At 37.0% G+C, this 27,730-nt stretch overlaps 1 protein-coding gene across 24 annotated transcripts in view; it reads right to left on the bottom strand.

The window, feature by feature from the left end:
* The window catches only part of EIF4G3 (eukaryotic translation initiation factor 4 gamma 3), a 367,587-nt gene that overhangs the window by 126,923 nt on the left and 212,934 nt on the right, over nucleotides 1-27,730 (bottom strand). For 17 of the 24 annotated variants that reach the window (XM_082448361.1, XM_082448380.1, XM_082448378.1 and 14 more), the window contains 2 exons: nucleotides 15,927-16,035; nucleotides 8,644-9,483 (listed from right to left, as the gene is read on the bottom strand). In XM_082448361.1, the coding sequence (XP_082304487.1) occupies nucleotides 8,644-9,483; nucleotides 15,927-16,035 (949 nt within the window). The remainder of the gene's footprint in view (nucleotides 1-8,643; nucleotides 9,484-15,926; nucleotides 16,036-27,730) is intronic. The other 7 variants (XM_082448372.1, XM_082448381.1, XM_082448362.1 and 4 more) reach the window with 1 other exon arrangement.

The following is a 27,730-nucleotide window of genomic DNA, read 5'->3' as shown; positions in this document are numbered from 1 at the left end:
AGGATAAACCCAAGGAGAAACACGCTGAGACACATAGCAACCAAATAAACAAAAATTAAAAACAAAGAAAAATTGTTAAAACCACAAGGGAAAAATGACAAATAACATACAAGGGACCTCCCATAAGGTTAACAGCTGATTTCTCAGCAGAAACTTTCAAGCCAGAAGGGAGTGGCACGATATATTTAAAGTGATGAAAGAGAAGAACCTACAACCAAGATTACTCTACCCGGCAAGGAGCTCATTCAGATCCGATGGAGTAATCAAAAGCTTTACAGACAAGCAAAAGCTAAAAGAATGCAGCACCACCAAACCAGCTCAACAACAAATGCTAAAGGAACTTCTCTAAGTGGGAAACACAAGAGAAGAAGAGGAACTACAAAAAAACCCCAAAACAATTAAGAAAATGGTAATAGGAACATACATATTGATAATTACCTTACATGTGAATGGATTAAATGCTCCAACCAAAAGACACAGGCTCACTGAATGGATACAAAAACAAGACCCATATATATGCTGTCTACAAGAGACCCACTTCAGACCTAGGGACACATACAGACTGAAAGTGAGGGGATGGAAAAAGATATTCCATGCAAATGGAAATCAAAAGAAAGCTGGAGTAGCAATACTCATATCAGATAAAACAGACTTTAAAATAAAGAATGCTATAAGAGACAAGGAAGAACACTACATAATGATCAAGGGATCAATCCAAGAAGAAGATACAACAATTATAAATATATATGCACCCAACAAAGGAGCAGCTCAATACATAAGACAACTGCTAACAGCTACAAAAGAGGAAATCGACAGTAACACAATAACAGTGGGGAACTTTAACACCTCACTTACACCTATGGACAGATCATCCAGACAGAAAATTAATAAGGAAACACAAGCTTTAAATGACACAGTAGACCAGATAGATTTAACTGGTATTTATAGGACATTCCATCCAAAAACAGCAGATTACACTTTCTTCTCAAGTGCACGTGGAACATTCTCCAGGATAGATCACATCTTGGGTCACAAATCAAGCCTCAGTAAATTTAAGAAAATTGAAATCATATCAAGCATTCTTTTCTGACCACAATGCTAGGAGATTAGAAGTCAATTACAGGGAAAAAAAAGAAAACAACACAAGCACATGGAGGCTAAAAAATGCGTTACTAAATAACCAAGAGATCACTGAAGAAATCAAAGAGGAAATCAAAAAATACCTAAAGAGAAATTACAATGAAAACACAACGATCCAAAACCTATGGGATGCAGTAAAAGCAGTTCTAAGAGGGAAGTTTATAGCTATACAAGCCTACCTCAAGAAACAAGAAAAATCGCAAATAAACAATCTAACCTTGTACACCTAAAGGAACTAGAGAAAGAAGAACAAGCAAAACTCAAAGTCAGTAGAAGGAAAGAAATCATAAAGATCAGAGCATAAATAAATGAAATAGAAACACACAAAACAATAGCAAAGATCAATAAAACTAAAAGCTGGTTCTTTGAGAAGATAAACAAAATTGATAAACCTTTTAGCCCGACTCATCAAGAAAAAGAGAGGACTCACATCAATAAAATCAGAAATGAAAGAGAAGAAGTTACAACAGACACCACAGAAATACAAAGTATCCTAAGAGACTACTACAAGCAACTCTATGCCAATAAAATGGACAACCTGGAAGAAATGGACAAATTCTTAGAAAGGTATAACCTTCCAAGACTGAACCAGGAAGAAACAGAAAATATGAAGAGACCAATCACAAGTAATGAAATTAAAACTGTGATTAAAAATCTTCCAACAAACAAAAGTCAGGACCAGAGGCCTTCACAGGTGAATTCTATCAATCATTTAGAGAAGAGCTAACACCCATCCTTCTCAAAGTCTTCCAAAAAACTGCAGGGTTAGGAACACTCCCAAACTTATTCTACGAGGCCACCATCACCCTGATACCAAAACCAGACAAAGATACTACAAAAAAAGAAAATTACAGACCAATATCACTGATGAATATAGATGCAAAAATCCTCAGCAAAATACTAGCAAACAGAATCCAACAACATATTAAAAGGCTCATACACCATGATCAAGTGGGATTTATCCCAGGGATGCAAGGATTCTTCAAAATATGCAAATCAATGTGATACACCATATTAACAAATTGAAGAATAAAAACCATATGATCATGAAAAAGCTTTTGACAAAATTCAACACACATTTATGATAAAAACTCTCCAGAAACCTACCTCAACCTAATAAAGGCCATATATGACAGACCCACAGCAAACATCATTCTCAATGGTGAAAAACTGAAAGCATTTCCTCTAAGATCAGGAACGAGACAAGGATGTCCACTCTCACCACCATTATTCAACATAGTCTTGGAAGTCCTAGCCATGGCAATCAGAGAAGAAAAAGAAATAAAAGGAATACAAATTGGAAAAGGAGAAGTAAAACTGTCACTGTTTGCAGATGACATGATACTATACAGAGAGAATCCTAAAGATGCCACCATTAAACTACTAGAGCTCATCAATGAATTTGGTAAAGTTGCAGGATGCACAGAAATCTCTTGCATTCCTATACACAAACAACGAAAGATCAGAAAGAGGAATTAAGGAAAAAATCCCATTCACCACTGCAACAAAAAGAATAAAATACCTAGGAATAAACCTACCTAAGGAGACAAAAGACCTATATGCAGAAAACTATAAGACACTGATGAAAGAAATTAAAGATGATACCAACAGATGGAAAGATATACCATGTTCTTGGATTGGAAGAATCAACATTGTGAAAATGACTCTACTACCCAAAGCAATCTACAGATTCAATGCAATCCCTATCAAACTACCAATGGCATTTTTCACAGAACTAGAAGAAAAAATTTTACAATTTGCATGGAAACACAAAAGACCCCGAATAGCCAAAGCAATCCTGAGAAAGAAAAATGGAGCTGGAGGAATCAGGCTCCCTGACTTCAGACTATACCACAAAACTACAGTAATATAGAAATATAGATCAATGGAACAGGAAAGAAAGCCCAGAGATAAACCCGTGCACCTATGGTCAACTAATCTATGACAAAGGAGGCAAGGATATACAATGGAGAAAAGACAGTCTCTCCAATAAGTGGTGCTGGGAAAACTGGACAGCTACATGTAAAAGATGAAATCAGAACACTCCCTAACACAATACACAAAAATAAACCCAAAATGGATTAAAATCTAAATGTAAGACCAGACACTATAAAACTCCTACAGCAAAACATAGGAAGAACACTCTTTGACATAAATCACAGCAAGATCTTTTTTGACCCACCTTCTAGAGTAATGGAAATAAAAACAAAACTAAGCAAATGGGACCTCATGAAACTTAAAAGCTTTTGCACAGCAAAGGAAACTATAAACAAGATGGAAAGACAACACTCAGAATGGGAGAAAATATTTGCAAACAAATCAACGGACAAAGGATTAATCTCCAAAATATATAAACAGCTCATGCAGCTCAATATTAAAAAAACAAACAACCCAATCAAAAAATGGGCAAAAGACCTAAATAGACATCTCTCCAAAGACGACATACAGATGGCCAAGAGGCATATGAAAAGCTGCTCAACATCACTAATTATTAGAGAAATGCAAATCAAAACTATAATGAGGTAACACCTCACGCCAGTTAGAATGGGCACCATCAGAAAATCTACAAACAAATGCTGGAGAGGGCGTGGAGAAAAGGGAACCCTTTTGTACTGTAGCTGGGAATGTAAATTGATATAGCCACTATGGAGAACAGTATGGAGTTTCCTTAAAAAACTAAAACTAGAATCACCATATGACCCAGCAATCCCACTACTGGACATATACCCTGAGAAAAGCATGATTCAAAAAGACACATGCACCCCAATGTTCATTGCAGCACTATTTACAATAGCCAGGTCATGGAAGCAACCTAAATGCCCATCGACAGATGAACGGATAAAGAAAATGTGGCACATATGTACAATGGAATATTACTCAGCCATTAAAAAGGAATGAAACTGGGTCATTTGTAGAGATGTGGATGGACCTAGAGACTATCATACAGAGTGAAGTAAGTCAGAAAGAGAATAAGAAATATTGTATATTAATGCATATATGTGGAATCTAGAAAAATGGTACAGATGAACCAGTCTGCAAGGCAGAAATAGAGATACAGATGTGGAGAACAAACATATGGACACCAAGGGGGAAAGCAGGGAGGGTGGTGGTGGTGGGATGAATTGGGAGATTGGGATTGACATATTGGGACTGACTAGTATGTGTAAAAGTGATAGCTAATAAAAACCTGTATATAAAAAAAAGCGATAACAGCAACTCGATTGGCTGTATGAATCAGAATTTTATTAACAACTCCTGAAACATACAATCATATCTCCATTTGAGAAATAAATCTCTCATCTTGCAGCCTACAGAAACTGAAAACCATCCTTCAACCTTAGCTGAGCCTACAAGAAATATAAGGCAAACACTCGGAAGCCACACAAACAAGGTCAGCTGCTGCTACCACTACAATACTGGGGATATGGGAGGCTGTTGCCAGTCTCTATAACCAAGGAGTTTACATCTGAACATCCACGTGGGACATACAAGATCCTGGATCCCTACAAAAGCAAGGACTTGGAACTGAGATTCTTATAAAAATCCCCGAGACTCCTAACAGAGTGACAGTCTCAGTGAAAAGGAAGCTAAAACAGTACACAGACCAAAATAAACCAGTGAACCAACATAGAGTGATGACAAGGAAGGATATTTGGTTTCAACTAGGTGTAGAGAGCCTGCTGTCATCCTGAAAATTAGTATACACAGGGAATGCGTTTACTTTGTGTGCGGTAAGAAAGTTCGTTTAGGACATTAAACTCAGATTAAGTTCCAGCTAATGTTTTCCCTAAGACATGCTTTGAGAGGAGCTGCCCTCAATCCACATCCGGGAAAGTTTAGCTGAAGATAAGTTCATAAAACAAATTTATAAAATATACAAAGAAACAATACACCATGAGCAAAGCCAGAGAAGACAAACAGAAAGAGTAGAAACCTCCCTCTGCCAGAAGAACTTCAAATAATAGTTTTATATCAAAAACAGATAATGAATGTAAAAGAAAAAGAAAAAATCACTATTATTTTTATCATTCAGGGCCACTTTGGACAGAGGCTCTGATTCTTTTTTAAAATTTTTTTTTTTAATTTTACTTATTTTATTTATAGCTGTGTTGGGTCTTCGTTTCTGTGCGAGGGCTCTCTCTAGTTGTGGCAAGTGGGGGCCACTCATCATCGCGGTGTGCGGGCCTCTCACCATCGCGGCCTCTCTTGTTGCGCAACACAGGCTCCAGACGCGCAGGCTCAGCAATTGTGGCTCACGGGCCCAGTTGCTCCACGGCATGTGGGATCTTCCCAGACCAGGGCTCGAACCCGTGTCCCCTGCATTGGCAGGCAGACTCTCAACCACTGCGCCACCAGGGAAGCCCACTATTATTTTTAAAAGTGGAAAAGTTTATGTTACACAGCATGCATCTCACACAGTATATACACTCATGAAATTGCACAAAATGAATTCCTGAATGATGAGTGGGGAACATTTTTCCACAAGTTCTGAAATTCTCTCTTCTTCCCCACCAAGTATAACGAAACCATAATAAAAATTCCTAGGACTTCAAGAAATCAATTAATACAGGGACTTCCCTGATGGTCCAGTGGTAAGAATCCGCATTCCAATGCAGGGGACGCGGGTTAGATCCCTGGTCAGGGAACTAAGATCCCAAATGCTGCAGGGCAACTAAGCCCACGCACCTCAACGAGAGAGCCCACGTGCCGCAACTAGAGACAGAGAAGCCCGTGCGCTGCAACAAAAGATCCCGCATGCTGCAACTAAGACCCAACGCAGCCCAAAATAAATAAATATTTTTAAAAAGAAATCAATTAATACAGATTTTTGCACATTTAATTATTGAAGTGATCATATGAATCAAAAGTCTGGCCCATCTCTGAGGCTTTTCAGAGTACCCTGAAGATACAATTCTCGTTTTATAGAGTTTACCCTTCAACCCCTAAGCCTCCAGAATTGCTGCAATTTGCTCCAGTCAGAAATATGATCTAGAATAGTGGCAAGAAAATGTTTTCTAGCAGAAGTAAGAGAAGGGACCATACACCTTAAGTCTGACTTTACTGCTTTAAACAAGTACCTCTATACAAACTACTGCGTATTTCTATGCATCACACTTGTCAAAAGCAAATGGTTTCTGAAGCGAGCTTTAAAGTGTTTCATCCTCAGGCAGAGACAGTAAGAACTATTCTCAAAAGTCAACAACAAAAGACTGATATCCAAACCAAACTGTTACAATTTTACTATCCTCTCAAAGTAAACAAGGTATGCTAAATAAGTGCAAAAAAGACGGGAGTCATTAAGCATATGACAATTTCAGGCCGATATTATCTAAAAGAATGACGATGAGTTAATTTTCATGGTTAACTTTTATAGCAATAACATTAAAAAATATTAATACTGAAATCAGAGGGCCAGGAATGTTTCTGGTAAGCCTTACAATTTAAAAAATGCTAGAGGTGCATGGGTTCTTGAGGTTCATTTACTTTGAATTTTGAAGAGTGTAAGATATAAAGGGAAATTACAGAACTTCTAGTTCCTTTAAAACACATTCATAGGTTAAAAAAATCATGAAACTAGAAAAATGCCAAGACACTTTCCTTCCTGACACCACCAACCTCTACCTCATCCCTAATCATGGCAAAAGACAGTTCTTTCTTTTAGCTATCTTCTGGTTTACTGCTGAATAATCTATATTCTTTTACTAAGGTGCTGGTGACTTATATTACTAATTCCAAGAGTATTTGCATTTCGAAAAAAAATGTACCATGGTAATGAAGACAACTTAACCCCAGATTCTGTTTGTCCATTTATCCCTGGGAGCTGTCTTGCAATGTCAGGCCACCTAAGTGACAAACTGCTTAAAAGAATGAATGAATGTCAGGGATGAGTAGAAGTGGGATTTCAGTGCAGAACTTTGCTTTATACTTATTTCAGTTCTGAGATATGGTTTGTATCTTTGACTGTATTCCCTATGCCTGTTATTCTTTCTATTATTTGTTTGGATGTTTTTTTCAAAACATTTGTCTTCAATAGCTTCTCCTATTTTTGGAACTACTACATCACTAATTGTTGAATGACAACTCACAGGTAGGTAAATGAAGGGAGAAAATGAAGGGTCAAACAAATTACTCTTCTCCATCAAAAACAAGTGTTCTTTGGAGGGGCATTCACCTACAGCCACACCAAAAGAAAGATTGTTTTTTCAAAGAGTTACAAAAAAGCCCCAGGTCATCACCCCACCAAGGAGGAAGTTCCTAACATAGTGAAGGCACTATGCTTCTGGAGCATACTGATTCTTATGGAGGCCGGTCTATTGAGGAAACAGGCGATTTATAAATATTTATGATAAATTTCTCCCAGTCCCAACTGCCTGGCATTGTTTGCTTTTCTGCTCTGGTTTACTGTGGAACTAGATGTTCTACAGTTCCAAAGAACCAGACACCTCTCAGAGACCTTCATGAGGAAATTACCTCGAGAACTGAGCTGGGTGGGAAAACCACATCTTAAAGGTAGAGATCAGGTTTTTTGATTTGCCAAGTTTCTCAATTAGACAGGTCACAGTAGGCAATAAATACTGGGGATGTGGGTGACTAAAACATCTCTAGTACATATCTAGATTAACTGCTGGGGGATCAGTCATTTGTCAAATTGTATAACTTAACTTGACAGGCACAGAGAGCAAATTATACAGTGTAGGGCAATGTTTCACAAGATGGGCTATGCTGACTTGTTAAAAGCCATATTCTTATGGACTACTGATATAAGAATAGTTGATAAGCCTCAGATAACTTTTGATTAATATTATAAAAACCTAATGGTTAGATCCAAGATTCCAGGTGATACTACATTAAAAAGAAATAATTTTGAATTCAGAAGAATATAATACTTTGACAATATTAATGATAAAGCAATAATGATAAAATTAATATTTCAGGAAAAATGAAACTTTAAAAAGTAAAAGCGGAAGAGCATTAAACCTATCTGCGAGTTAATCAGAGAGGGTACTTTTATTTTTCAGAACTAGTTATAAACCTTTGACATTCTGATTGCTATTTTCCTTAACCCAAGATTAAAGAAGAGGTCTTGCATAGAGGAATTCTTTTAAGTTTAGAATTGATTAGGCTTTAAAATTCCGAGAAAACAGGATTAGGGACTATAGACCATGCTGGTTTTGACTGGTTTCCAGCCCCAAAGCAACAAAATTAACCACGGAGGAAATGATTCATATGAATGAGGCAAAAACAAAAAACACGTGTACAGTGACATACACCTTGGAGGCATTTTGTATATTTCAAATTTCATTTGCATTTTTAGATAATGGAGTAACTCTTTGCTGGATGCACTAAAACATAAACACACCAATGAAGAAATCAGACTAGGAATTACAGCATTCATTTGATGTTTCTGGAAGTCAAGGGAAGTAGCCAATTAAAAAATAACTCAAACACTTCTTCTTTTTCATGTTCAACAAGCAAAATATAATTAATAACAGAATAGCTTACCTTGGACTGGGCTCTTTCTTGAACTTAAGTTCTGAGAATCCACAGTCTCTTCTGTTTGCCCATCTGCTTCTACCTCTATTTTGTTCTGAATCTCTTTTGCATCTTCATTAAGGCAAGTTCTTATGCTCTCGTCCTCTTCTAAGACTCTCTGAACTGCGGTGGGACCACTAGCAGTACTAACATTAGAGGCAGCAGCAGGAACAATGACTGGTGTGGGAGGAGGAGAAGCTGGAGGAGTTGGAGGAGACGGAGAAAAGGAGGGAACTATGGAAGGGGTGATAGGAGTTGCAACACTCTCCACTTTCATTTCTTCGGGGGGATTTTCCAGAATCTCCAATTCAAGAGTCAATGGCAACACCTCCTGTTTTGCTATTTCCACAATGCTTTCCGTGGCTGGTAATTTTTCACTAACCCCATTCATTTCATTAATTAGGTTAGTACTAGAAATCAGCGGAATATCATTAGGTGCTACACTACAAGATTTCTTGCATATATCATCATCAATTTCATCTATTGGTGAAGGATCTGATGCTTCTGTGCAAGATGTGGGGCTGGGTATAGGAATTGTGTCTTCTTTTGAGGAAGAGAGTTCACATCTGTCATCAGTAGCACTGGTGAATACTGGTTGGCTACTAAGAGCAGCAGAGGTGGGGGAAGCAACTGTACTTCGAGCAAGGGGAGAAATAGTGGTAGGTGATGGAGGCAGAGTAAGCTCTGGTATGGCTTCTACTGCAGTGACCTCAGATGTCTGGCCTGCTTGTTCTTTCTTCTCTCCACTAAGGGCTAGCCTAAGGACTGGGGAAGGAGTCTTTAACACTGGATCTGGTTTTGGCTTCTCTTCTGGGAAAGAAAAAAAGGAAACACATGTTAGAATAACTTTGGGATCAGAGATTATATTGTATTATTTTAGGGTAATTCTTTTAACCTCTTACTCTAAAACACGGGCAGCAGAAGACAGATCAAAATATTACTTATTTTGCCACTCCAAAAACATTGTCATATTTTCTTCTCTATTTTCCACTATTACTTAACCTCCAATACATATAAAGTTTACTTTGAAGTAAGAGAAGGAATTAATTCACCAAATGACTATGTCAAGAACACAAAGGGGGCTTCCCTGGTGGCGCAGTGGTTGAGAATCTGCCTGCCAATGCAGGGGACACGGGTTCGAGCCCTGGTCTGGGAAGATCCCACATGCTGCGGAGCAGCTGGGCCCATGAGCCACAATTACTGAGCCTGCGCGTCTGGAGCTTGTGCTCCGCAACAAGAGAGGCCGCGATAGTGAGAGGCCCGCACACCGCGATGAAGAGTGACCCCCGCTTGCCCCAACTAGAGAAAGCCCGCACACAGAAATGAAGACCCAACACAGCCATAAAAATAAATAAATAAATAAATAAATGTAAGAATACAAAGGGAAAATCTAATCAAACCTGAAACTAAAACATTCTTGGGATGGGAATGGGGCTTTTCTTTAAGGTAGAGAAAGCCTTCATCTGTAGAAAATTTTTCTACCAAGGATACACTGTAGAGACAGGACAGGACAGTTCAGGGGCAAATAACTGGAGATTAAATTATTAGATACAGATATTATTTTTTATTCTATATATTTCTGCATTTGGGGGATTTTTATAAAGAACATGTATTACCTGTATAAAAAACTGTTTCAATAAAAACTATCATGGTGTCATTTATTATCAATGAAGTTTATTATCAGTGAAATCAAGTTCCTGAACATAAAACTTCATTTAAAATTAACTTTCATTTCTTAAAAGAGGCATATAACTAGAAATAATGTTAAGGAATAAAAATGGAAATTTATCTTGTATCTTCAATTGTAAAAAAAAAAAATTCTTTAAGGAGAAATCAACGTTAATATTCAGATAATCAAGTCCAATTAAAAATAAACAATTTATATGAAAATAATACAAAAAATGTGCATCTGTATACAGACAGAAAAAGAATGATAGCAAGAGTGAGACAGATAAATTGATAATCATAATAAAGGTACCAGAAAAATGAAAGGAAAGCTAACTCATGAAAATTTCTGTATTTTAAAATTCCAGGTAAACTGATACATGATTCATGCCTGGGAAGATGAAACCAAAGGAGATTTAGACTGGTTTCCAGCCTTGTGTTTCCTTAGTGGAATGAACAGGCTCCAGCGGAAAAACAGCTACTCATGAGCATGTTCAACAGATGCAAACAAAAATTTTAAGCATTGCTAACAGACAATCTAAACTGAAAGGGCCTTTACTTTCTCTGCCAGAAATCTTTATGCATCAGTGAAATTGAGTGTTTACAATAACTTTTAGTTAAGTAAGTCTGTCAAAGAAAATATGCTCATTGATCAGATAAACAGATGGTAAAATTAAGCTGTTAGAGGCTAATTCATTCACTGCAACTACTTTTACTGGCCTTAAAATTCACTTTAATTGATGGGCTTAGAGGCCAGTGTTTCTTTAACTCTGCCTATTTACTGTAGTGGAGAAATAAGATCAATAGGCTCTGAATGCCAAATACTTCAGACTAAGTTGCCAGGGCAAGAGACAAAAACATTCAAAGAAATACATCTATTATATTTATTACATATATGTGATATATATATAAAATAAATACGTATTTATTAAAATATCCCTGATGAAAATACTTTCCAACTCAACCAGAGTAACTGCTACATGGGTAACCCAGATTATAAGATACCACTATTAAAAAGCACATCAGAATATTACCCTTTGGGACTTCCCTGGTGGTGTAGTGGTTAAGAATCTGCCTGTCAAAGCAGCGGAAACAAGTTTGATCCCTGGACCGGGAAGATCCCATATGCCGCAGAGCAACTAACTCCGTGCACCACAACTACTGAGACCACACGCCGCAACTACTGAAGCCCACCCGCTCTAGGGCCCGCGTGCTGCAACTACTGAGCCCGCGTGCTGCAACTACTGAAGCCCGTGCGCCTAGAGCCTGTGCTCCGCAACAAGAGAAGCCACTGCAATGAGAAGCCCGCGCACCGCAACAAAGAGTAGCCCCCTCTCGCCGCAACTAGAGAAAGCCCGCGCTCAGCAACGAAGACCCAATGCAGCCAATAAATAAATAAATTAATTTAAAAAAAAATAAGGATATTACCCTTTATGACCACTGAATGAAACCTAGATGAATTAAATTAAACAGCAGAAAATAGTAAATCTCACATTAACAATCTAATAAGAGTATGTCAATTCAATTATTAATTTTGGGAAATAAAATTTCTGATACTAAAAATATCAAACAAAAGCAGACCTATGACTGAAACTTCTATATACTCTTGAGAAATAGCTAACATTAATAAAGAAAATTAGAAACAAAAAAAATTTATTTTGAGAGCTCCTTATTCTGAAATAAGCCCTTTAATTAATTCATTAAACTTTTACTACAGAAAGCTGAAAGGTATAATAGAGTAGATCTAAATAAAGAACACTGATTTTATTTCTCTAAGAACTTTTACTATTAAGAGTATGTTTTTCAGAGCCATGATAGTTTGAAATCTAATATACTGCATTCAAAATGTTTATACCATTTGGCCATTTTTAGGAATTTGCAGGAATTTCACCTTTAAGAATTTTTTCTAAGGAAATAAACACTGAAGAGACAAGACAGAGGCCTGGAATATTTAAAGCAACAATATTTATAATAGAAAGATAAACTAAATATTTATATTTATATTATAAACTAATATTTATAATAGAAAAATAAACTAAATGTCTAACAATGAGGGACTTATTAATGAAACAATGGTCTGGGCATATAATGGTATATTATTGCAATCATTTGAAATAAGCCTTTAAAAGCGTATTTAATTATACAGAAAGTTGTTTATAATAAAAGACATGTTTTTCTAAAAAGCAGGGCACAAAAACTGCACGTGGAGCGTAAACCTACTGGTAACAAAAAAAATACAGAATACTAACATAGATGCATATGGGGAAGTCTAGGATTACATACAGCTTATTAACAATGGCTCTGGATAATGAGATAAGAGATAATTTTTCTTTCTGTTTAACCATAGTTTCTATAATGAATGTCAGATTTATAAGAAGGAAAAAACTGCTCCCTTTTATTCTCATAGAGTGGTGCAACCAAGCTCCTAGATGGGCGCCCTTTGGTTGTCAGGAGCCACACATGACCGAGAGGGTGTTACTATCATTTAATGGGGAGAGACCAAGAATGCTAAGCATCCTGCAATTTGAGGGACAGTCTCATTTGACAGAGAATAGTCCTGTCCTAAATTCCAAGAGACCCAATTGAGCTACATTGGTACAACTGGTTGAATTACAACAGAATACCATTCATTGAATACCTACTCTACATCAAGAGCCTTCAAAACGCACTAAGACTAAGGCTTAAATAACTTTTATTTGTATTTAATTATACATACCATATCCTCAATACACTGAGCTGAATGCATTTTTTCAAACATCAGACAATCATTTAAGCTGTGTCTCTAGACTATCACACCAACTGAAGATTTTAATTCATTCAACAGTCTTTCTACAAGTCAAGCTGAAGTCTTCCTTGGGTTTTTATCAAGTACCAAAACAAATGGGAAATGGCATATTTGTCTGGAAACTTGGTCTTCATGTAACTATTCCAGCTGTTCACATCAAAAACTGAGAAAATCAGACACTTAATTATGGCAGCTAACATTTATTAAGCACTTAATATGTACCAGGAAATGGGTCAAATACCATATATACATAGTGTCCTTTGATTCTTACAATCACCAATGGGATAAAAACTATTATGTTCCTATTTTACAGATGGGGAAACTGAGGGTTTTAGAAATTAAGTCACAGGTCCAAGGTCATATAACTAGAACCTAAAAATGATTTCAAATGCTAAATTCTTCCAATTCAAGAACCTAAAAATGATTTCAAATCCTAAATTCTTCCAATTCAGAGGGGTAAAGGGGGGGGGTTATGGAAAAAGAAGTATTTAGGTGAATCAAGCTAGTGGGAGACTTTGGGGCTAAAATGGGATCCCAGTACAAACCCTCAGTAATGATATTTCCATCAAGAGAGAAAAACCAATCTGACTGCAGAATGCAGAATCTATTGTTTCTGGGGGTAATATAAAAATTTTTTAAAACAGTGCATTTTTGTATCCTACTTTAATTTCAAAATGAATCTACAGTTAAGAAGAAATTTTTAAAAACTTTCTTAACTGTTAAAAAATTCTCTGAAAAATGATGAACCCTTTCTAATGTTATTTGAATTACATATATTTAGTTTAAAAAAGAAAACTACTCTGAAAACTATTCTATATATTGACAAGCTATGGCTAGAATTAGAAACAGAAGATTAGAATTACTGAGTTTTCTGGAGAACAGCTGGTACTAGAGGGAAGACAGCAGTAGTTCCAAAAAGTTACTATAAGCTCTATGAAATATACTTAAAACAGAAGTTTTTCTTTTCATCAAGGTAATGTTGAACATTTTCCGATTCACTCATATCTATATCAAACATCAATTTGAAATGTTGATTTTATTATTCAAATTTCCACTAAGCATAAAAAACTGAGAGGAGACAAAGAATTCTACATTCCTCCTTCTGCAAATCAAGGCCTAAATATGGTAAGATGCAGGTGTCTACCTAATCCAAAAATCTTAGGTCAGAGCTATCACCATCAAGATATGTTATGAATTCTGTGTATTGTAGCCCAGCTAGAGAAAGTCAGCGTAAAGGATATATTTTAAGGCCTCTCTGCATGGTAATTATTCAGTATGTTTAGCACAATTCTAACTAGCAAAAGGATTATAATTGTGCAAAAGTAATGACATTTTGAAGGGAATACCCTGAAAATTCTCCACTCAGATTGAAAATATTCTGAATTTTGACTCAAAATTGCTTGATCATTGGTATTGGTGGTAGGAAGTAGTCTTCCACAATACCTACGAACTGCACTCCTGCAAGGTGAATGGCTTTAATATTAAAAATTTAACTTTAAGCATGTATGAGTCTCTAACTCTGAACATTGCTGAAAGAAGTATTTGACACTGCAACTTTTAGAAGCATGCCAGTGTAGGATTTACTACCTATCTTGTGGTTTAAAACTATTTCATAAAACAAAATTTAGGACTTGTCTCTGTTCAAGTCTACCAGGCTCCTGAATACTAAAGGGAAAGAACACCATATTATCTTTGCATGCTGTAAAGAAACATTGAAACCACACATTAGAAGTTTGTGTTATCATCTTGCAATCCAGTGAAAAAACAATGCTACTAAATACCTCCACTTTGACTGTGTGCCAATTCCCAATGCTTTTTAAAGAATAATTTTTAGAAAGTACAGAAAGTATACATCAGCTATGGAATATTAATGGGTTTGGAGGAATAAATGATTCAAGAAAACAGAAAACACATATGACTTCTATTCATTCTTAGAATGAAATCAGAAACATGAACAAACTAACTTGCTTACTTCTGTGTCTAATGAATTGTCTCCCAATTTTAGCTAAGGTCAACTTAAATCCAACTAGGCAGGAAAGAGAGACTGTGATAACCCACTTTCTAGCATGAGATTTTCCTTAAAGTTTCCTATTTATAATCCAAGAGGCAGTATGTGTACTTATTTCACCAAACATTTGGTACTTCATGTTCAAGGTCAACAGTAGAGACCTTAGTATGATTCCTGCATAATAATAACGGCTATAATTTACTAAGTGCTTTTCAAATGCTTGGCATGTCCCCACTACAACTCTGTGAGGCAGGTATTCTTCATTCCATTCTGTAACTGAAGAAATTAAGATATAGAACATTATGACTCATCAAGACCAAATATCGCTTGATGGAGTCAGGATCTGAACTCAGTACTATCCCCAACTGAGGCTACAGAAGCCAAACTTGTAAGAAGAAACATTTTATGTTTTTAAAAATAGTAAGATACACACGAACACGTTGAACTTATAAACAAAACTGTTGTTCTTATAAGGAAATATATACATCGATTTATCTTCCCCAACCTTGCTCCAAAAAAAACAGTTTAAGGCAGCTAAGTTTTACCTATAAATATACACTGACAGTGAGGCATTAATAAAATGGAGGAAAAATTTTTACTAATCATACCTACTTTACTTTCTTAGAGGTAGAACACTTCGATTTTCCATCTCAAAGCTTTATTTAAAAGTGGGTATCTAAATAATCCTCATGTTTTACTTTTATTCCTAAATGCTGAGGGCAATGTAATTAATTTAAAAAAAAAAAAAAAGAAAGAGACTAAAGGTAAGAGGGAGGAAAATAGTCATACACAAACCTTGCTTCTGGTCGCTAGCTGCAGTGACAGGGGTGCTGGCAGCAAGATGAGCGCTCTCCACAGTCCCATAAACCACAGGGCTGTGCTCAGGGACCTGGCTGGGCAGCTGCTGGGATTTGAAGTACAAAAAAGGGTGATAATGAGCGTGCGAACATAAAAACTAGCAACATGGAACCCAAGGCAAGTGGGGTAGACAAAGTAGGGCAGGAGATCACAAAATTTAAAAAAAAAACAAAAAACAAAAAACAAAAAAACGGAAAGCAAGGAAAAAATATATAGGCCAGTATAATAAATTCAAAAAGTACATGGGAAGACAAGGAAGAAAAGGAAAAGAGGCAGCAGGAAAGGGGAAGGAAAAGAGATGATTAATATTAACCACAGCAAGAGAAGACAGCACAACAATCATTAGTACAATGCATTCTCCAGTGTTCCTTCTAAGGACAGACTTTCAATCTAACAATGTCACATCTGAGAGAGAATTTAGCATCCTCCCAGTCAAGACCAAAGGGACTTGGTCAACTTCATTTATAAATTACCTAGCAAAGTAGTTCATCAGTCAAAAAGAGGACAAACAAAACATGATGGGTTTTAAAACCAGTTACTGATTCAAGAAAACAATACTGAAAGGTGATTCTTATCATTTGTTCATATAACCACTCGGGTGAAATGCAACTTGGAAAGCCTTTAAAGGAACTTTCACCTTAAAATGTCTTTAGATTCTGGGTCAAGGATGATATCTTTTCAGAGTCATAAATCTGAGTAAAGTATCTGGCTTTTCAGAGCTAAGAGAAAACTATCCTTGTCAATCAGCCAGTATATGGAATAAAAAATGCCCATCAAAATCCTAGCAGAGTAGGTTGAAAAAAATTGCAGGCACTGTTCAACTTAGAGGGAAAAAGAATTACACAAGAAAGAACAAGAACATTCAATCTGCATCACGTTCCAGTTAGGTATTTGTTCTGGATTTGAGGGTTACACAAAAGCCACACAACAAAGCAGTGTCTCTCCTCGGAGATCTAAGGTCAATTTTTTGATAGCTATAATCGTCTACACTGAATTCTGTTAGTGCTATCAGAGCAGAGCTCCCTGCACAATTCTGATTTTTTTTTTTGGAGGGGAGGGGGAAATTGGGGGTAGACAGGGCCACTCAAAAATGGGAGTTAATGAAAAATATTTTCGCGTCAGTAAGTCTCACATACAGTAGGAATATAAAATGAAATATATGAATTAAATACCTATCATTTACCATATGTCATTTAACTAACAATGCTTTTCACAATGTACAACATACAATTGATATGACTATATGTAATGTATAAAATAACAGATAAAAATGGGAAACATAGTATTATTTCACCTATTCATTATAGACCATGAAAGTACTCATATTCCACAAAAACTTCTACATGAAGACCACTAAAATTATATTTCCATATGTAAAAAATGAAAGAGTTTCTATTTTCACTTTGAATCACTGCCAAATGGATAGTACTACCATGATTACTCTACTCTGAATCCTTAGCTCCAGTGGGAAAAAATTCTATTATTAAAATTCAAAAATTAGGAAGGGTTCCCAGCTGTAAGTGAAAATAACAGTCACCCCTCTGTACCCGCAGACGTGTGAACCGCAGATACACAGAGCCAACTGTACTAGCCATTAATACCTAAAAGACTTAAATATCCACGGATTTTGCTATCCACGGGTCCTGGAACCAATCTTCTGTGGATATTGAGGGATGACTGTAGGGACTCAGTTCAATTCTATGGTTGAAAACAGCTCTAGAACAAAGGAAAGAGTCTATACTATTTAATATTTATTAAATAGTTATCCACATAACCCAGGAAAGAAAAATCTGTAAATTGTGTCCTTTACCAGAAAGAAAGAAAATATTAACTACTCCAATAGTCAGGGAAATTAATAACCAATGAAAAAGGGTAACTGCTGAAAGTAGGTCACCAAAATAAATGACATACATGGTTACGGTGAGAGTTTTAAGACAGTAAAAGACTGCTGATACCTATAAATCTGTATAGATCAGAGAGTTTTTCAATCTAGGATTAAAATACCTTCAATCATATTAAAAAGACAACTGCACAGACATTTTTCCAACAACAAAGCCCTAGGAAGATGTTATATATAAAGATTTATAAGAAAGGAGTGAGATAACATGTTGGTTAACTCATAGTTCCAAATCCAAGTATCTAGTACATAGTTATATAGCCACGGAATGCTAGGAAAGTACTCAATTTCCTCAGCTGGGGACTTCCCTGGCAGTCCAGTGGTTAGGACTCCATACTCCCAATGCAGGGGGTGCAGGTTCAATCCCTGGTCGGGGAACTAAGATCCCACACGCCACACGGCATGGCCAAAACAAAAAAAAACAAAAAAAAAAACCACACAAAGATAATCCTTAGCTGTAAACTGAAAAGGAACTAAAGATCCTACAGTGCCTTTCAGCTTTAACATTCTCTAAGCTTCGGACAGGACCAAGAAAATAACATACTAACATACAACATACATCAATACTTTAATCTTGTTTCAGATTAATTTTAATTTAGGATAATCTCAAATTTTAGCTAACCTCTAATTTCATCTCTTCTCAGGTGACATGATCAACCCTGTTGAGAATATATTTAATGAATTTCAGAATCACTGCACTTCAGTCACTTTCACTGTTGGTAGGAGTTAAAATTTATAAAAATCAGACTGGAAGGGCAATTGATATCAAAACATAAAATAATTCAACAAAGATGCTCAGAAAGTCAGGTTAAAAGGTTAGGGTTTATTTGGCAACATCACATTGTTTCAACAGTTCATAATTTATGTCAATGCTAAATTCCCTCCCCACATCAAATTTTTTAAGATCAAAGCTCTGACTGGCAGAAGAAAAAAAATTCTCACTCTTCAAAAACAATGTTAAGGAAGCTTATTTAAAGAATGGCAAGATATCAGATACTTGATAGTACCCAAGAAGTGAATTTCCTTTATAAACTCTACTTGAGAATCTACTCTGTTGAAGATTTACATATTAAATTTTAAGTATTGGCCTGAAGGGATACTGGTAGATGTGGGCCCAATAGAGTACCAACAGATAAAACAAGGCAACAAAATCTGGGATTGTCTTTAATATTCTTTGCACAATTTAAAATTCACTTCTCGAGAGCAGCCAAGATGGCAGAGTAGAAAGACTCAGTTATCTCACTCATGAGCATGCCAAAATCACAACTGTCTTCAAAACAACCATCAATGAAAAAGACTGGAACCTACCAGAAAAGATCTTCTACAACTAAAGACATAAAGAAGGAACTAAAACAAGATGGGTAGGAGGGGCAGACTCATGATATAATCAAATCCCATACCCCTGGGTGGGCAACCCACAAACTGGAGAACAGTTATATTGCAAAGGATTTCCCATAGGAGTGAGAGTTCTGAGACCCATGTCAAACTCCCCAGTCCGGGGGTCCTGCACCGGGAAGATGAAACCTCAGAGCATGTGGCTTTGAAGGCCAGAGCGGCTTAATTTCAGAAGCCCCATAGGACTGAGGGCAAAAGAAACTTCACTCTTAAAAGGGTGCACACAAAATCTGATGCGCACTGGGACCCAGGTCAAAAGCAGTAACTTGATAGGAGCCTGGGCCAGACCTACTTGCTGGTCTTGGGCAGTCTCCTGGAGAGGTATGTGTGTGTGGGGGGGTGTGTGGCTGTGGCTCACCCTGAGGACACAGACACTGGTGGCAGCCATATTTGGGAACATTCTACTGTGTGACCACTGCTGCTGGTGGCTGCCATCTTCACTCACTAGTTCCATCACCTAACCCTAAACCCACACAACAGCCTGTAGGCACCAGTGCTGGGACGCCTCAGGCAAAGCAACTCAGCAGGAACAGAGGCCCACCCATCAGCAGACAGGCCGCCAAAAGACGCTGTGATCCCACAGCCACCTCTAGACATTCACCAAGACATGCCCTTGCCCACCAAAGGGCCAAGAACCACTTCCACCCACCAACAGGCAGGCACTGCCCTCTCCCTCCAGGAAGCCTGCACTAGCCTCTAGAACAGCCTCACCCAACAGGGGGCAGACACTGGATGCAAGAAAACTATGATCCTGCAGCCTGCAGACCCAGCCCACTCACAGCAGGCCAGACCTTATCCTGGGACCAGCTTGGCCCAGGCCCAGTCCACTAGCAGGCCAACACAAGCTTCAGGACACCCTGGATCCCATACCGAGCTGTGTCAGGAACTGGCTCCACCACCAACGATTTGAAATGAGTTCTAGGCTCCCTGGGCCCTTCAGCCAGACTTCAGGAGCCAGCTCTGCATGCCACTACTAACCCCAGGCACTAATCCCGGGACCTGGTGTAATACAGGCAACAGCCTCGGAGTCTTTGGAATCCTGACTCCACCCACCAGTGAGCCAGCACTAGCCCAAGGGCCCCCTAGGGATCTAAAACAAGCCACCTCGTGACCAGGCCCCACCACACAGCAGCTAGCAGCATCCACACAAGGCATGGCCTGGCAACCAATCACACTAGGGGCCAGAAAAGCCTGCCAGACCACCAGCACAGTCAGCCCTCCACAACAGAAGGAGTCACTCAGCCCTCTTAGGAGGAACCCCTAGAGCATATAGCTTGGGTGACAAGAGGGGAGTGCACTGCTGGGACACATAGGATGTCTCCTATAGAAGGCCACTTTTCCAAGTTTGAGAAATGTAACTAACCTACCACATACATAAAAATACAAATAGCAACTCAGACAAAATGAGGTGGCAGAGAAACATGTTCCAGATGAAGAAACAAGACAAAACCCCAGAAGAAAAAGGAAATGAAGTGGAGACAGGCAATCTACCCAAGAAAGAGTTCAGAGTAATGACTGTAAAGCTGATAAAAGAACTCAGGAGAAGAATGGATATACAGAGTGAGAAGTTTTTAACAAAGAGTTAGAAAATATAAAGAACAACCAAACAGAGATGAAGAATACAATAACTGAAATGAAAAACACACTAGAAGGAATCAATAGCAGACTAAATGATACAGAGGAATGGACCAGTAAGCTGGAAGACAGAGTCGTGGAAATCACTGCTGCTGAACAGAAAAAAGAAAGAAAAGAAATGAGGACAGTTTAAGAGACCTCTGGGACAATATCAAGTGTACTAATATTCACATTATAGCGGTCTGAGACGAAGAGAGAGAGAAAGGGCCTGAGAAAATATGTGAAGACACAATAGCTGAGAACTTCCCTAACCTGGGAAAGGAAACAGTCACCCAAGTCCAGCAAGTGCAGAGAGTCCCACACAGGATTAACACAAGAGGAAGACACCAAGACACACCATAATCAAAATGACAAAAATAAAGATAAAGAGAGAATATTAAAAGCAAGGGAACTCCCATAAGGCTCTCAGCTGATTTTTCAGCAGAAACTCTGCAGGCCAGAAGGGAGTAGGATGATATATTTAAAGTGATTAAAGGGAAAAACCTACAACCAAGAATATTCTACCTGGCAAGGTTCTCGTTCAGATTTGATGGAGAAATCAAAAGCTTTACAGACAAGTAGAAGCTAAAAGAGTTCAGCACCACCAAACCAACATTACAACAAACGTTAAAGGAACTTCTCTAGGCAAAAAAAGACACAACTAGCAACAAGAAAACTACAAAATAAAAAAGCTCACTGGTAAAGGTAAACACACACTAAAGGTAGGAAATCATACATACATAAAGCTAGCAGGGAGGTTAAAAAGACAAAAAAAATGTAGTCAAGTCATCTATATCCACAATAAGCAGTTAAGGGATACACAAAACAGAAGTAAAATATGATATCAAAAACAGTAATCATGAGAGGAGAAGACTAAAAATGTAGGGGTTTAAAAATGCATTTGAGGGACTTCCCTGGTGGTCCAGCGGTTAAGACTCCGTGCTTCCACTGCAGGAGGCACAGGTTTGAGCCCTGGTTGGGGAACTAAGATCCTGCATGTCGATCTCACGTGCTACGTGGCGCAGCCAAAAAAAATGCATTTGAAATTAAAAGATCAGCAACTTAAAACAATCATGTATATATATAGACTGCTAACCACAAACCAAAAATCTACAATAGATATATACACAAAAAAGGAAAGGAATCCAAACATAACACTAAAGATAGTCATAAAATCATAAGAGAAGAGAGCAAAAGAAGAAAGGCAAAAAACAAAAAAACAAAAAAAAACGACCTACAAAACCAATAAAAAATGAGTAACAAAATGGCAAAAAGAACATACATATCAGTTAATTATCTTAAACATAAACGAACTAAATGCTCCAACCAAAAGGAATAAAGTGGCTGAATGAATACAAAAATATGGTCTATATATATGCTATCTACAAGAGACTCACCTCAGATCTAGAGAAACACACAGACTGAAAGTGAGAGGATGGAAAAACGTGTTCCGTGCAAATGGAAATCAAAAGAAAGCCAGAGTAGCAATACTTATATCAGACAAAATAGACTTTAAGATAAAAACTGTTACAAGAGACACAGAAGGACACTACATAATGATCAATGGATCAATCCAAGAATAAGATAAAAAATTCAAATACATATGCAACCAACATAGGAGCGCCTCAATATATAAGGCAAATATTAACATATAAAAGGAGAAATCGACAGTAACACAATAATAGTAGGGGACTTTGACACCCCAATTACATCAATGGTCAGATCATCCAAACAGAAAATCAGTAAGGAAACACAGACCTTAAATGACACATTAGACCAAATGGACTTAATTGATATATAAAGGACATTGCATGTGAAAGAAGCTGAATACATTTTCTTTTCAAGAGCACATGGAACATCCTCCATGATAGATCACAGGCTAGGCCATAAAACAAGCCTTGATAAGGTTAAGAAAACTGAAATCATATCAAGCTTCTTTTCCAATCACAATGCTATGAGACTAGAAATTAACTACAAGAAAAAAACTGCAAACACGTGGAGGATGAAAAATATGCTACTAAACACAAACACATGAAGGATAAAAAATATGCTACTAAACAACCAATGGATCACTGAAGAAATCAAAGAGGAAATTAAAAAATACTTAGAGACAAATGAAAAAAAAAAAGCTGAACTAAAACCTAGGGGATGTGGCAAAAGCAGTTCTAAGAGGGAAGTTTAGAGCAATACAAGCTTACCTCAGGAAACCAGAAAAATCTCAAATGAACAACCTAACCTTACTAAAGCAATTAGAGAAAGAAGAACAAACAAAAACCTAAAATTAGTAGAAGGAAAGAAGCCATAAAGATCAAAGAAGAAATAAATGAAATATAGACTAAAAACCAAAAATAGATCGATGAAACTAAAAGCTGGTTCTTTGAAAAGATAAACAAAATTGATAAACCTATAGCCAGACTACACAAGAAAAAAAGAGAGAAGGTCCAAATCAATAAAATCAGAAGTGAAAAAGGAGAAGTTCCAACCGATACCACAGAAATATAACAGATCATAAGAGACTACTAAGAGCAACTATACACCAATACAATAGACAACCTAGAAGAAACGGACAAATTCTTAGAAAGGCACAATCTCCCAAAACTGAACCAGGAAGAAATAGAAAACATCAACAGACCAATTACCAGTACTGCAATTGAATCAGTAATTTAAAAACTCCCAAAACAAAAGTCCAGGACCAGATGGCTTCACAGATGAATTCTACCAAACATTTAGAGAAGAGTTAGCATCTATCCTTCTGAAACAGTGCAAAAAAACTGCAGAGGAAGGAACACTTCTGAACTCATTCTATGAGGCCAGCACCACCCTGATACCAAAACCAGACAAAGATACTACAAAAAAAGAAAATTACAGACCAATATCACTGATGAATAGAGATGTAAAAATCCTCAACAAAATACCAGCAAACCAAATCTAACAATACATTAAAAAGATCATACACCATGGTCAAGTGGGATTTATCCTAGGGATGCAAGGATTTTTCAATAGCTGCTAATCAATCAATGTGATACACAACATTAACAAATTGAAGAATAAAAACCATATGATCATCTCAATAGATGCAGAAAAAGCTTTGGATAAAATTCAACATCCATTTATGATAAAAACTCTCCAGAAAGTGGGCATAGAGGGAATATACCTCAACATAATAAATGTCACATATGACAAACCCACAGTTGACATCATACTCAATGGTGAAAAGCTGAAAGCATTCCCTCTAAGATCAGGAACAAGACAAGAATGCCCACCCTTGCCACTTTTATTCAACACAGTTTTGGAAGTTCCAGCCACAGTATTCAGAAAAGAAAAAGAAATTTTAAAAATCCAAATTGGAAAGGAAGAAGTAAAACTGTCCCTGTGTGCAGATGACATGATACTATACACAGGAAATCCTAAACATGCTACCAGAAAACTACTAGAGCTCATCAATGAATTTGGTATAGTTGCAGGATACAAAATTAATGTGCAGAAATCTGTTGCATTTCTATACACTAGCAACAAACTATCAGAGAAATTAAGAAAACAATCTCATTCACCAACACATCAAAAAGAATAGAACATCTAGGAATAAGCCTACCTAAGGAGGTGAAGACCTATACTCCGAAAACTCTAAGACACTGATGAAAGAAACTGAAGACGACACAACAGATGGAAAGATATACCATGTTCCTGGATTGGGAGAATCAATGTTGTTAAAATGACCATACTACCCAAGGCAATCTACAGATTCAATGCAAGTCCTATCAAAATACCAATGGCATTTTTCACAGAACTAGAACAAATAATTTTAAAATTTATATGAAACACCTAAGACCCCAAATAGCCAAAACAATCTTGAGAAAGAAGAACAGAGCTGGAGAATTCATGCTCCTTGACTTCAGACTATACAAAAAAGCTACAGTCATCAAAACAGTACAATACTGGCATAAAAACAGACACATAGATCAATGAAACAGGATAGAGAGCCCAGAAATAAACCCAAGCACTTATGATCAATTAATCTATGACAAAGGAGGCAAGAATATACAATGGAGAAAAGACAGTCTCTCCAATAAGTGGTGCTGGAAAAACTGGACAGCTACATGTAAAAGAAATAAATTAGAACACTCTCTGACACCATACACAAAAATAAACTCTAAATGGATTAAAGGCTTAAATGTAAGACCAAACAGTATAAAACTCCTAGAGAACAACATAGGCAGAATACTCTTTGACATAAATTGCAGCAATATTTTTTTGGATCCACCTCCTAAAGTAAAGAAAATAAAAGCAAAAATAAACAAATGGGACCAAATTAAACTTATAAGCTTTTGCACAGCAAAGGAAACCATCGACAAAATGGAAAGACAACCTAGTAAATGGAAGAAATATTTGCAAATGATATGATGGATAGGGCATTAATACCTAACATATGTAAACAGCTCATACAACACGACATCAAAAAAAACAACCCGACTAAAAAGTGGGCAGAAGAACTGAATCAAAAAGAACACAAATAACAAATATTGGCGAGGATGTGGAGAAAAGGGAACCCTCGTACACTGTTGGTGGGAATGTAAATTGGTGCAGCTATTGTGGAAAATAGTATGGAAATGCTGTGAAAAATAAAAACAGAACTATCATATGACCCAGCAGTTCAACTCCTGAGTATATATCAAAAAAAGAAAAAACATTTATTCGAAAAGATACATGCACCCCAATGTTCAGAGCAGCATTATTTATAATTGCCAAGATATGGAAGCAACCTAAGTGTCCATCAAAAGATAAATGGATAAAAAAGATGTGATACACACACACACACAAAACGAGCCATAAAAAAGAATGAAAATTTTGCCATTTGTAGCAACATGGATGGACTTAGAGGGCATTATGCTAACTGAAATAAGTCAGATAAAGACAAATACTGTGTGATATCACTTATATGTGGAATCTAAAAAATACAACAAACTAGTGAATGTAGCAAAAAAGAAGCAAACTCACAGACACAGAGAACAAACTAGTGGTTATCAGTGTTGGGGGAGGGGCAGTATAGGGGTGGGGCAGTGCGAGATACAAAACTACTGGGTGTCAAGTATGTATTGTACAACACGGTAAAATAGTCAATATTTTGTAATAACTGTAAATGGAAAGTAACCTGTAAAAATTGTATAAAAATTAAAAAATTAGATTTGGCAGATTTAAAAAATAAATAAAATTCATTTCTCTTTACATAACCTATATTGTTTCTACCCAAAGAGAGGCCACCATCATTTACTGTCTATTTTAAACTTGTATATGACAGGATGCTTCAGTACAGAAGTAACTGTAGACAGGAGGCCAGCAACTATGGCCCGGGGCCACATGTCTATTTTGGTACTTCCCATGAGATAAGAACTTTTTACATTTTTAAATGGTTGGGGGAATTTTAAAAGGACAATATTTCTTGACATATGAAAATTACAAGATACTTAGAAAGTTTTATTGGAACAGCCACAGCCATTCATTTACATATTGTCTATGGCTGCTTTCATGCAACAATGGCAGAGTTGAGTAGTGGTGAAAGAGACAATTGGCTGCAAAATCAAAAATGTGTACGATCTGGCCCTTTACAGAAAATGTTTGCTGACCCTTATTGTAATCCATTGAGAGAAAGCCAGAGACTCCAAATAGTTACACAAATATAAGCGAGATGCTGATGTAATTTACTGTTAACATAAGAGGCTATTTAAACGTTTCACATTTCATTATTTATATGTAACTGACTTTTCAAAGTCCCATTCAATGACTTTAAAACAGCCATTGTAATAAATACCACATGTGTTTAACATATACAAACCCTGGGGATAAAGAAGTATTGCCCCCAATTGAGAAACATTATGAAGATTAGGAAGTAAAATAATAAATAAATGGCACCAGGAAAAAGGACCAAAACATACTTCTTTCATAAATGGGAGAGAATTCTCTTACATTCATTCTTTAGAAAGGTGTGTGTCTGTGTGTGTATGCATGCGCACACATGCGCACACACACTCACATGTGTGGGTTTTCCCCCCTGGCATCTATCACATACAAAACATGGAGAACCCACTGGTGACTAAAACAGAAAAATCCTTAGCTTCTGGAGCTTATATTCTTTCAAGGGAAACATATTAAAGAATAAACCTGTATACACACAGAGGAATATTATTCAACCATAAAAAAAAATGAAAGCTTGCCCTTTGCTATAACATGAATGGACCTTGAGGGTATTATACTAAGTGAAATAAGTCAGACAGAGAAAGAAATACTGTATGAGCTCACTTATATGTAGAATTAAAAAAACAAAACAAAACTCATAGAAAAAGAGAACAGATTGGTGGTTGCCAGAGGTGGGGGGTAGGGTGGGAAAAATGGGTGAAGGGGATCAAAAGGTACAAACTTCCAGTTATAAAATAAATAAGTCATGGGGATGTAATGAACAGCATGGCAACTCTAGTTAATAATACTATATTGCATATTTGAAAGCTGCAAAGACAAGAGATCTTAAAAGTTCTCATAAATAAAAAATTGTTTTTTGTAACTGTGCATGGTGACAGCTGTTAACTATACTTATTGTGGTCATTTTACAATATATACAAATATCATTATGTTGTACACCTAAAACTAATGTAATGTGTTATGTCAATTATACCTCAATAAAAAAATAAATAAAAAGAGGGGCTTCCCTGGTGGCACAGTGGTTAAGAATCCGCCTGCCAATGAAGGAGACACGGGTTCAAGCCCTGGTCCGGGAAGATTCCACATGCCGCGGAGCAACTGGGCCCCGTGCGCCACAACTACTGAGCCTGCACTCTAGAGCCCG

Source organism: Balaenoptera physalus (assembly GCF_965194825.1).
Source record: "Balaenoptera physalus genome assembly, chromosome: 1".
In the NCBI taxonomy this organism is placed as follows: domain Eukaryota; kingdom Metazoa; phylum Chordata; class Mammalia; order Artiodactyla; family Balaenopteridae; genus Balaenoptera; species Balaenoptera physalus.
Note: the sequence above shows the minus strand (reverse complement) of the source record. Positions and strands in the feature narration are given on the sequence as shown.